Raw genomic sequence first — 12,802 nt, 5'->3', positions numbered from 1 at the left:
GGAAGGAAGTGCTATTCAGTCGAAAATATACCAAAGTTGTGAAAGCTGCATTTTTAAAATTATCTTTTAAAGAGAGGGTTCAGGGTTATAGAACATAGAAGAACATAGAACATAGAAAAACTACAGCACAAACAGGCCCTTCGGCCCACAAGTTGCACCGATCATGTCCCTACCTACCTAGGCCTATATATAGGCTTACCTATAACCCTCAATCCTATTAAGTCCCATGTATTCATCCAGAAGTCTCTTAAAAGACCTCCACCACTATTGACGGCAGCCAATTCCACTCACCCACCACCCTCTGAGTGAAAAACTTATCCCTGACATCTCCTCTGTACCTACTCCCCAGCAACTTAAACCTGTGTCCTCCCGTAGCAGCCATTTCAGCCCTGGGAAAAAGCCTCTGAGAATCCACCCGATCTATACCTCTCAACATCTTGTACACCTCTATCAGGTCACCTCTCATCCTTCGTCTCTCCAAGGAGAAAAGACCGAGCTCCCTCAACCTATGCTCATAATGCATGCAACCCAATCCAGGCAACATCCTAGTAAATCTTCTCTGCACCCTTTCAATAATTTCTACATCCTTCCTGTAATGAGGCGACCAGAACTGAGCACAGTACTCCAAGTGGGGTCTGACGAGGGTCTTATAAAGCTGCATCATTATCTCCCAACTCTTAAACTCAATCCCTCGATTGATGAAGGCCAGCACACCATACGCCTCCTTAACCACCTCCTCTACCTGCGGGACCGATTTAAGAGTCCTATGGACCCGGACCCCAAGGTCCTTCTGATCCTCTACACTGCTAAGAGTCTTACCCTTGATATTATACTCCTTCATCCCATTTGACCTGCCAAAATGTACCACTACTCATTTATCCGGGTTGAAGTCCATCTGCCACTTCTCCGCCCAGTCTTGCATCCTATCTATGTCATGCTGCAGCTTCTGACATCCCTCCAAACTATCCACAACACTACCAACCTTCGTGTCATCGGCAAACTTACCAACCCATCCCTCCACTTCCTCATCCAGGTCATTTATGAAAATGACAAACAGCAAGGGTCCCAGAACAGGTCCTTGGGGCACTCCACTGGTGACCGACCTCCATTCAGAAAAAGACCCATCTACAACCACTCTCTGCCTTCTGCCTCTGGTAACTGGCATATGGAGAAGATCATTTTAGTAAATCTTCCAGCATGGAAACTGCACTGTGCTTCTGGGTATAATTGATTTCTGAATAGATGGTGTCTCTTAAATATGACTCTAACAAAGGCCTTCCCTGTGATGTTAAGGAATGAGATGCCTCTGTGGGCATTGCAGTCTCCTCTGTTGCTTTTGTACGGTACCATGTATTTCCTGTGGAACAGACCTACCCTCCTGCAGAGATGGCTGTCATGGCTACTTTCATGCACTTCCATGGGTAACTTAACAGCTACCAGGAAAATAAACTCAATGGTTTCCTTCATTGCAGACTGAGGTGCATTGTGGGTATATCCTGACAGGAAAAAAATCACGAATGCAGCAGTCTTCACAAAGGCAGGACTCCCAAGCGCGTTGGTACTAACCAAACAGAGCGAGCTTCAGTAGATCCGGTCCTCAAAATGGAAGGTGGTTGTATATCCAGGGACCTTGAGTATGGTGAGGTAGCCAGAGCCAGATGACCAGTGGAGCACCCAAGGCTTCGCTTCAAGGCATCTTGCAAGCGTGACACAAAATTCCTAAACATTAACCGTTGCACTGGTGAAAAGGGGAAATGGCAGCACCTCCTATGGGCTGGTGTACATTAGCATGTCAACCAGTAGCTGTAGCAGCTTGGCAATAGGCATCAACCGTGCAAACAACAACTCAAAATGTCACTTGGCAGCTTCATGTGCCGTGCTTGTGATGAACCTGCCTCTCAAAGATTGGCCATCACAGCCATCAGCAAAGTTGTAATAAAAAAAGACACCCCAACTAAACAGATTCTTTGCTGCACATCCACCATCTCTCATGGATGGAAGGATGCCATCATTCATAAAAAGTGTCTTTCTTCTATGTTTTATACTTCATTTCATAGTAAAATTACAGGCAGTCTGAAAGCAGAGTTTATTTACACAGTGCAACATTATGGCTCAGACTTTCTATCAGTGAATGCTGAGAAGTTTAGCCCTTTGAGGGACACAATGGCACCTCAGATTCTGGGGAGCTCGCTTATGCTAAAATCTAGAAGTTACGATGCTCCTGAATGGGTTGCTGAGAAGGTCAAGCAGATGTTCCCATCAATCCTAGTCTCAAAGTTTCAGGAGCCATTATTTCAAAAACTTTGCCCACTTATCCTCAACTTGCTTCGATTTTTTTCATGCAGAACATTAGGGAAGATAATCACAGACTTAAATCAAGCAGTCAGCTAAATGCATATGTCCCTGTCCACAAAATTAACAGATGTTTTCTAATTGTGAATAAAAATGTTTCTCATGATTCATCCAGCTCCTCTACTGCACTCAGTCCTCAGCACATCCATTCCTTTCCTGCTACTCTGGCGCCCACTGGCTCTCCCGCCACTCTTACTCCTCTGCAGCTTCGCCCTCCCTCTCCCATTCCATCTGCTCTTTGTTTCCTTCCCACAACTCCTGGTTCCTCAATCCCACTGATCCTGGAAATAGTGCATGATGGGGCGGGGCGGGGGGAGTGGGGGGTGGTGGTGGAATGTCCACGTCATCAAGTTCTTTCCCACGTGAAAACTATCGTGCCTGAGGCGCAAAACATCTGATTCGCTCACCACAGGGCTCATCTGAGCACTTCCATCAAAGGGAGTGCTGAATATGAACAGTTCCACAACACGCACTCTCATTCAAGCCTGGAAGATGGCCGCTCGAATACCAACTCCAAGATTTTTGGAGGGGCCCCTAGCAATTGTTTTGGATGCGGTGGAGGAAAGGTGAGCAACAATCTACCCATGGATTGGCAGGAGACCTCCCTAAAACAATATGATAAATCTCACCTGGGAGCTGCTGGTAGCAGAGGTTAGTGCGAGCAACATGATCAAGAGGATGAGGGTTTGATATTGTAAAAAGATGAATGGTCTCCTACGATCTACAAGGGTAAATGCCCCCCCGTCTCCCCTTTTGACCCTTCCGTCACCTTCAGAAAGTCACCGTAAACTCACATATTGCCACCTGTCAGCTTCCCAGCACCCAACTGCTTAGCATTATCCTTAACCATCCCCCCAGCACTCCTATTCCCTCCCTGCTTAGGCATGGTGCCCGGACATGGCAGCCGTCCTCGACCACTGACCTGCCCTGCTCACAATATCCTCTTTTGTCTCATGGATTAACCCAGCAGCCCAATAGCACCACGAGGGAGGAGGAAGTGCTGGAGCCCATCCTGAGCCCATCCTGGGGCCTTCCACCAAGTAGACTCCGGCAGTGACCACCCTTCTCACTCTCCCCTTCCTGACACCAGCGCATTTTAGGGGCAGTGGGCAGAACTACAGTGATGTGGCTACACTAGTGCCAGTCGAAAGTCAGCCTGATCCTCCAGAGGGTGCCCACTGAGGTTATCTCAGGTTGCAGGCGTGGAAAGCAGCAGGCCACCTTATGTTCTGATATGCATCCTGGGAACCCAAATTGACATAATGGGAGGGCTCGCAAGATGAAGGAGTTTTCGGGGCACAGAGTGGGTATGGGTGAAATAAAGCACTGGTAGTTAGGGTTCAGAATCAATTATCACAATCACAATTCACCTTATTAAAAGCTATTGTTCACAACCTTAGCACCTCACTGTCTTTAACCCTTCTCCTACTGGGATAGGTCCTCATGCCATTTGGACACTGCCCTCAATGCAAAGCGAATGTTAAGGCCCACTAAAACCGCCAGTAACACACATCCTGGCAGGACTCTGCTATTGTTCAGTAAACCCTAGATCAGGCCCCTTTTCCCCCTCTGGAGCGATGGAGAAGAGGGATTTGGTCCCAACCCTCACTCAAATATGAACCAGGGAGTCAGTGTGCAGTCAGCAGACAAACCAGAGTCAAACATAAACAGAACCGGAGGAGCATCAGAGTTTTCCTCACTGCAAATCATCATCTGGAGTCACATATAGGCCAGACCAGGTAAGGATGAGGGATTTCCTTCTCTAAAGGATGATAGTGAACCAGCTGGGTTTGTATTATAATTGATGATAGTTTCATGGTCCTTACTGAGACTATCAATTCTAGACTTGTTAATTAATTGAATTTAATTTTCACCAGCTGTCATGTTGGGATTTGAACCCATGTCCCAGAGCATTAGTTTGGGCCTCTGAATTACTAGTCCAGTAACATTGTCACTATACCATCAGCAAATCAGCAACCACCGCCTCCCCAGTGGTACTGCTGAACAATGAAGAATTACTGGACCTTGACTGACTGACACCTCTTGGAAGACAGAATATCTGCCCCTCCAGGATCCGTGAGCATGGGAAGGCCCACGAGTACATTGTTAAGTGTTTGACTGGCAGTTAATGTGGTGGGCTTTTCTGAAAAGAAGCAATACAGGGTTCTTGATGGCAGGTGGGACCGCCTCACCTATGTTAAACTCCACTCACTATCCGTGATTAAGGGTGAATGTGTCCTGATGCTTCTGAAACTAAGTCTTAGGAAATTTGCCAGAACAGCTGGAATGGCTCACGTATTAACTGCAAGCAGCTCCCCTTTGCCGATAAACCCTTTCCAGGTGGCTCAACTGACCTCAAAAGCTTGTTGTATGTAGGACTGGCAACGATCTGCATTCTGTTATGTAATGTACAACTAATATGCTTTGCTTCTAAACTGTCTGTTCCACATCAACACATCCAATTTTGCTCTCTCCCTTAAAGAAAATGCAGGATTCCAGTTTTGATATGGCCGTATACTGTATGTCATCATGATTCTACTGATTTTATAGGCATTAACTACTAACCTCTATTTGTGTTGTACTGTTGAATGCAGGTTCTGAAAAATCCCAAGGAATGCTGGCTCTCGCCTTTAGTCCCAATCGACGATATCTGGCCATTTCTGAAAAGGGTGAAAGAGCCACGGTGGCAATATATGATATACAGCACGATCAAAGCAGAAAGAAAAAGTTACTCAGCGTGAATGATCTTCAGTCTCAGGAGTTTGTCAGTATTGCCTTCTCGCCAGACTCCAAATATTTGATTGCACAATCTGGGAATCCTGATTGGACCCTGATCTACTGGCTATGGAAGAAACAGAAAATCATTGGTGTAATGAAAACTACCACAAATGCGAATCCTATTTACCAGGTAATCTTTGATAATTCCATGTCATTAAGTTCAGCCAAATTTATCTTAGTAAATTTCTAATTTATTACAAAAGTTGACTATCAATTCCAACTGAAACAAATTTTCAGTTTTCAACACTTTTCATCAGGATTTGAGATCAAGGATCAGGAGGTACTTATGTCAATGCTGAAGTCTGAATGCACCTTCATATTTGTTTCATTAAACCTACTAAAACAATTACAGTAGGTGAAATGCAGAACCTTTCCTTTTTCTGACATTCTTGACCATGTATTTAATACTTTCCAGTATATCTGAACTTAGATGAGAGAATAAGTAAAATGAGATTCTTATCATCAGTATGATAGTTGACATAGGGGGCGATCTTACCAGAATTTGGAAAATTGTTGGTTCCAGGAAGAAAAATGGAGTGAATCCCCCCAGTGGCTCCGGCATAATTTCTGACCGAATCTTGAGCCTCATTGACAAAAGTTTTTATGTCTGTGAGAATCACACCGTGTCCCCGGTGGCCTCCCTCTGATTCAGCAGCCACTTCTGAACTTAATTGCGCCAATCACGGGGGAGCTGCATATAACTTGTTCCACAGCTACTGCAGGGGGATAGCAGCCAGGAAGCCAGCACCAAGTCTCCCCCAGGGCTGGGTCCTTGCATCGATAGCTGTTTGTGTGGCGATTACATTTATTTGACAAGAATAACCACTTTAAAAACAATTTGTCAATCATTATAAAGCTTATTTATTTATTAGCCACAAGTAAGGCTTACATGTGAAGTTCCCCTAGTCGCCACATTCCGGCGCCTGTTCAGATCAATGCACCTAACCAGCACATTTTTTGGACTGTGGGAGGAAACGGGAGCACCCGGAGGAAACCCACGCAGACACGGGGAGAACGTGCCAACTCCACACAGACAGTGACCCAAGCTGGGAATCGAACCCGGGTCCCTGGATTCGATTCAAGGGTCACAAACATTTTTTGTTAATTATTTGCGGGGTATGTTAAAAGAAAAGACCCTGAAACGTGCTGTTTCCAACAGATCACAATTCTTCATAATTGGATTTCCTGGGGGATAATCTGAAATTAAACTTTCAAGAAGGCAATTAGAATCTAGAATAGCATTAACAATATTAATAAGGCCAAATTGTTGCATTGATTTAATCAGACTTAGAAGATTTGACCCAGGATTTCAGCTTGAATGTTGCGCTGTCAGCAGTGAGGTGGGTGAGCGTTTTTCATTGCTCCTGAGTTTTCACTCTGCAATCATGCTAGAAAAAAAAGAGAGAATCTCTCCTTCACCTGGTGTGCCTCTGCAGGACTGTGCTCTTAGGGTATTTGCACATGCTACTTCTCCAGCTATCCCGAGTGCCCTCTCGGCTGATTTCTCAATGGGAGACAGTAATCCCAATCGGCATCCACTGCGTCAAACATTCTCACAAAAGTTGTGCTTTCCTCATTTTCATCTGCTATCAAGTTCCTGCACACAGATAAAGCAAAATACTGCAGATGCTGGAACAAAACAGAAAATGCTGGAAAATCTCAGCAGGTCTCTCAGCATCTGTGGAGGAAGAATTAGCACACACTCCTACTAGAACATTGACACTAGTGAAAAGGCCCTAACTCTACAAAACATCGGCATGACAAAAGCCTCATTGGGTTTGAGCCTACTCGTATCATATAACAATAAGAGCCAATGTTTCAAGTCTGGATGACCCTTCATCAGCTCTCTCCACACATGTTGTCAGATCTGCAGAGATTTTCCAACATTTTCTGTTTTTGTTCCTGCATGCACACATGGGTGAGCACAGTTTGTCATGTGCCAACTGGCCTGAAGTTCGTAGCTTTTTTTATTATTAGTGTCGCAAGTAGGCTTACATTAACACTGCAATGAAGTTACTGAAAAATCCCCGGTGCCTGTTCAGATACTCTGAGGGAGAATTTAACATGGCCAATGCACCTAACCAGCACGTCTTTCGGACTGTGGGAGGAAACCTGAGCACCCGGAGGAAGCCCATGGGGAGGACGTGCAAACTCCACACAGACAGTGACCCAAACCAGGAATCGAACCCAGGACCCTGGTGCTGTGAGGCAACAGTGCTAATCAATGTGCCGCCCTGCTGGTGGCTGTACATATAGCTCAGTATGTCCCTTGACTGCTATTTTCAGGTCTACTGAAAATTGAACAGGGCAAGGGAGGTGGAGATGCAATACTTTATTTTGTGGAGTATCTGATTAACCTTCTCTATACTTATTCCTATTCACTTTGCTTCATTAGCTGATATTCCTCTAATTGTTTTTTTCAGGTATTAATGTATTTGTGTAAGAATGTGAATGTAGCATCACTGTCATGGAAGTCTGTTCTGTGCTTGCTTCCAATGATCACTGTGTTCCCCCTCGTTCAACACATAGTACAGTCTGTTAAATGTATCACATACTTTACTGAGATCCCAGTAATGAACGGTATACACTAGCCAGTGATTTTCTTTTTTATGTTAGATCAGCTTTAACCCTCAAGATAACACACAGATCTGTGTGGTTGGGGATGGTGTTTTAAAACTGTTACGATATTCTGATGGAAATCTCAAACAAACGAACTTTCAAAAGTTTGAGCTACAGAACTTTCTTGCACATGCTTGGATGCCTGACGATCACATCATTGTTGGCACTGACATGGGAAAGCTTTATTTGTTTGAATTGGCTGAACTGCGCTGGGAGTACACAATCGTATTAGACATCAGGTACAGTATAAGTAGAGACAGTACGCTCACTAACTTGTAACAATTCTCAAACAGTTCTGTGCTAGAGATCCTCTATATTTTTTAACCTAAGCCTGAATTTTTCACTCCCAACTCGATCGGGACAATGCCTGGCTCTACTAACCCAACCCGTGACGCCCACATCACAGAGTCATAGAATTGTTACAGTGCAGAAGGAAGCCATTTGGCCCATCTCATGAATGAATAAAATAAAACTCAGAGAGTGGTGAATCTTTGGAATTCTCTGCCCTAGAGGACTGTAGAGGCTAAGTCATTGTGTACATTTAAGAAAGAGATCGATAAATTTCTATATATTAAAAACATCAAGGGGTAGTGCAGAAAAATGAAGTGGAAGATCAGTCATGATCTCATTGAATGGCGGAGCAGGCATGAAGGGCTGAATGGCCTACTCCTGATTCTAATATTAATGTTCTTATTTAACTCCCCTGCCATTGCCATCCCTTTCCTCCTTGTCATAACATACAAATGATGTCTGTTTTTTTTTACCTCTTACCCTCTTTCCATTTGCACTTCCCACTTGAAGCCTATGCTTATTTAACTTTGGAGGAAGTTGTCTTGTTGCTGTGTACATTTCCTTCTTAGCAACTTGTTCCAAATATAAATTGGCAAAACAACAAGGGTGCTGATGTGAGAAAGTCAAAGTACATTGTGAATTAACATTAATTAAAAAGAGATGACATTTTGCCCGAGGAAACAAAATAACAGAAGGCACAGTAATTTACCTAGTAGAAATGGCTATACTTCGGTGGAAATACATTTTAATAGATGAATTTGCAATTAAAATTAACTAAGCTAGGAGAATCTGCTCAACCTCTGGAATTAATTTGTGTTTTTAATAAATCAGTTTCTTATTTCAAGTATTTTAAACAAATTGAGTCAGCACATTTGTTATTGGCAATTCAGTGTTCCCACTGGCATAGATTCTCCATTGGTTTATGTTATGAATTAGACCTAAGGGTTACATTATTTTAAGTAATATCTCTGGTGTTACTACCTATCAGAAAGAGTCCTTCCGCCAGCCAGATGCCTCCACCTCCACCCCCTCAACCCACGGTAACAGCAATAACAACTTATTCCAAAGGATTTATGTGCTCAGCTGGGCCTGGTGTTGTGTACGTCTTTGAAAGAGGAGAGGAGAAAGATACCTTCAAGAAAATCAGGGTGATTAGGGTAAGTTCCACAAGAAATGAGACCAAAGTAATCAAATAATACTTGTCAGGAATATCTAAGGAACCACTTGGCTCCTGTGCTGAGCAGTTTCTGAGGCCTTTGGAGCTGTTTATTCAAATGGTGACTAAATTATGGAGATTAGCAATGTCTATCTGAATTGGAAATACAAGATACCCACTCATAGTTGCAGTGATTAGATACAGATATACAATGACAACAATTCTACCAACTCCTACACACACTTAAATCATATTGGCAACAAGTTAGTGGTTTTTAAATCCATTTTAGTGAATACTTAAAACTCACATTCTGAAAAATAATTCTAGTTTGATTGGAGGATTTCTTAATGCCACAAACGCTTGTTATTCAGTGATGATGAGCTGATTTGTATTTACAAATATTTATTTATTCTGGCCTTCATGTAACTAACCAAAGCCATGCATTGTGATGAGCCAATGATAACATATCAAACTGTATAGAATGTTTTGAGCTAACACTATGGATGGAATTCTCCGGCCGCGCTGGTCTAAAAGCTGGAAATTCCTGCCCCTCTGTCAATGGCATTTCACATTCTCCGCAATCCGCCCGCTAAAATTCCAGTGGCAGGCGGGATGGGAGAATTTTTGTTTTGGTAAGGCTTTGCTCATTCAATGAGTGATTTGAAGATAGTGGTCGGAATTCTCCGTTGGCCTCGGGTGGGATTTTACGAGCCTCGCCTGAGTGAGGTCGTAAACTACCGGCCATATCTAATAAATAGTTTCTTGAAATTATTTATTATGATCTACTTACAATACCTCATGCTAAGTACATAGTTCTCTGGACACACACTGCTCTGGGTCTTGCTCTCTAGGAGCCTCTTTGTTATCTGACCCTGATGCCCTGTGTAACATTGTCTCGTTAACATAACCATTAACCTTTAATCTACACAGAATATTGAGGGAGAACTTCATTATACAGACTTGCATCAATTCTCTGGGGGTAAACAACACTGCAGACTGCTATCTGCACTGTCTGTGTGATCTTCTTCTGAGAACCTTCCCCCCAGGGAATCAATGTAAGTCTCGCAAGGTATACAGACACATTTCTCCCTCATACTTCTGGAGATCAGAACTTAAGGGATAGAGTTTTACATCTGCCAGGCAGACATGGGCCTAGCCTCTGGAAGTGCGGTGAATAGTCTGTGATGGCATTGGGCATGTATCCCAATGTTATCGCGCACTTGCACAAAACATTGTCCAGCAGCCACAGCGACAGATCAGTGGTACTCCTGTCAACAATGATGGTGCTTGTTGAGGGGATTAACTCCTCAATTGACCAAGATTTTATGTGCCCTGTAAGATTTTAAGCTTGGTGCATGGGAAATACGGGCAGGCAGATCCAACATTTTTTAACTTTTTGGATTCAAGAGCAGAATAAAAGGGGAATAGAGCAAAGTATCTTGCAGCAATTTTCCAGAGTGGGAGTACGCTTGAAGAGGGAGAAATGCGTTTCCCAAGCAGCCTCAGTAACCTATTCAGGCTACCGAGTAGATGGCAAGAGGTTACATCCAGTAGAGGACAAAGTAAAGGCCATCAAGGAGGCACCAACCCCAAGGAACACCATGGAGTTAAAATCCTCCCTGGGGTTAGTCAATTAATAGGGAAAATGTATCCCAAATTTAGCTTCCATGCTGGCCCTCTTGCACACCGTACTTCAAAAATACTACAGATAGGCTTGGAAAGCTCTGAAGGCAGACTTTTTCTAAGGTTAAATATGAGTTCCTGTCATCCAACTTACTATCTCATTTCAATCCTAAGAAAGAACTTATTGTAACTTGTGACACTTCCTCGCACAGAGTTGTTGCAGTGTTGCCATGTCGCTGGAAAGACGGGGCAGAGGAGTCCATCACATATGCCTCCATATGGTTGCAGAGCAAAGATAGTCTCAAATTGAGAAGGAAGGGTTGGCGGTCCTGTTTGGTGTGAAATAGTTCCATTAATATGTCTATGTTCTACGGCCTTTATAACAACCATTAACCCTTACTGGACCTCTTCAAAGAAGACAAAGCAATTCCCCCATCGCCTCCGCTCAGATACAATGCTGGGCCTTGTTATGAGCAGCCTATGAATATATTCTGGAACACTGCCTTGGGACCCATATAGGTAATGCAGACGCAATGAGTCGTCTCGCATTGCCCACAAGCCTGGCTCCTTTACCAGCAGTAGAAGAGATTATGATGACCTTGAACTTTTTGGAGACCTCATCAGTGTCAGAAAGGTAGATTAAAGCCTGGACCCAAAAAGACCCAACCGTATTCAAAATTAGACACATGATTTTACATGGCGGACTCCAAGGATGGCTCTCCGAAAAAATGAAACCCTACCTCATTAAGAAATCTGAATCTCATGTTGAGAATGGGATCATTCTTTGGCGGTCCTGAGTAATCATTCCATCCCCAGGATGATGTCCAATATTAACGGAACTACATAATGGCCAACTGAGAGTATCAAAAATGAAGATGCTGGCCAGGAGTTACATCTGATAGCCCAGTCTTGATTCTGACATCACAGACTTGGTAAACCAATATGACCTATGCCACCTTCAGCCTCCCTACACCCATGGGAGTGGCCTGGTAGGCCAGAGGTGCATGCACATGTGGACTTTGCAGATCCCTATGTGGGTTCTATGTTTTTAATGTTAAAGTCCAGATCTGAATCTCCAAGCTGTTTTATGATGTCAGCCTGGACCATAGGTTTTGCACTTTGAATTTGGCTAGGGAAGCATAAGATGTTTCATTGCAGGTACAATTCAAATGTCCCTCTAGGGAGCTTTTATCAAACAAAGTTTATATAGGAATACAGTTAAGACATAGAAAGAAAATTAGCAATAACTTTTCCCAATTACAAACAAAAAGAAAGACCATGGTACTGTATAAACCTTAGCAACTAAATACACTCTTCCAACCAATCAATCCCCAAAAACAAACACCCTTTTTGGGATTACCTCATGTTTTGTTGTTGGATTCTGCAGCTTCCTTGACACACACACACACACAGACAAGCTTGAAGTCAGAACAGCTTCTCAAAACACCAAGGAGAGAGAGACAGAACACTGCATCCAGCCTGAAGTCCAAACACCTTCTAACTCAAACTGAAAGTGAATCATTAGATTCCTCTGTGAAGAAACCACCTGACCTCGACCTGTCAATTAACCTTCCCACAGCAATTCAAAAGGTTGTAAACTCCCAGAAAATGCATTAAGCCCAGAGTAAAAATAAACAAAACCCCATTTAAACCATTTAAGCAGCAATAGAAGGGCATGAATCAGGCAACCGGTGCCACAATGAAAGAAAACAAAGCCGCTTATAACTGCAGAGAGCATGATTAAAAAATACATTTCTCAAAGGCATAGTAGCGTTGCATTAATCATGGTGGACACAACTCTAAGTAGTTGGAGGTGCACTGCATGGGCCCCACAACTACTCAGGCTACGATCAATAAATTGCAGCGAAGCTTCAGCATATATGGAATACTGGACATCCTGGTTTCCGACAACGGCATGGCTTTCACTAGCGGTGATTGCCAGAATTGCATGCTCTCCAATTGTATTCAACATGTCCGGACTGC

General features: G+C 43.5%; 1 protein-coding gene across 1 annotated transcript in view; it reads left to right on the top strand.

Moving 5' to 3' along the window:
- Positions 1–12,802, top strand: part of cfap57 (cilia and flagella associated protein 57) — a 67,603-nt gene that overhangs the window by 2,195 nt on the left and 52,606 nt on the right. Inside the window, exons 2-4 of the mRNA XM_078219210.1 lie at positions 4,947–5,260; positions 7,747–7,988; positions 9,029–9,197. Coding sequence (XP_078075336.1) covers positions 4,947–5,260; positions 7,747–7,988; positions 9,029–9,197 — 725 coding nt within the window. The remainder of the gene's footprint in view (positions 1–4,946; positions 5,261–7,746; positions 7,989–9,028; positions 9,198–12,802) is intronic.

The sequence above is a fragment of the Mustelus asterias genome, chromosome 8 (assembly GCF_964213995.1).
Source record: "Mustelus asterias chromosome 8, sMusAst1.hap1.1, whole genome shotgun sequence".
In the NCBI taxonomy this organism is placed as follows: domain Eukaryota; kingdom Metazoa; phylum Chordata; class Chondrichthyes; order Carcharhiniformes; family Triakidae; genus Mustelus; species Mustelus asterias.
Note: the sequence above shows the minus strand (reverse complement) of the source record. Positions and strands in the feature narration are given on the sequence as shown.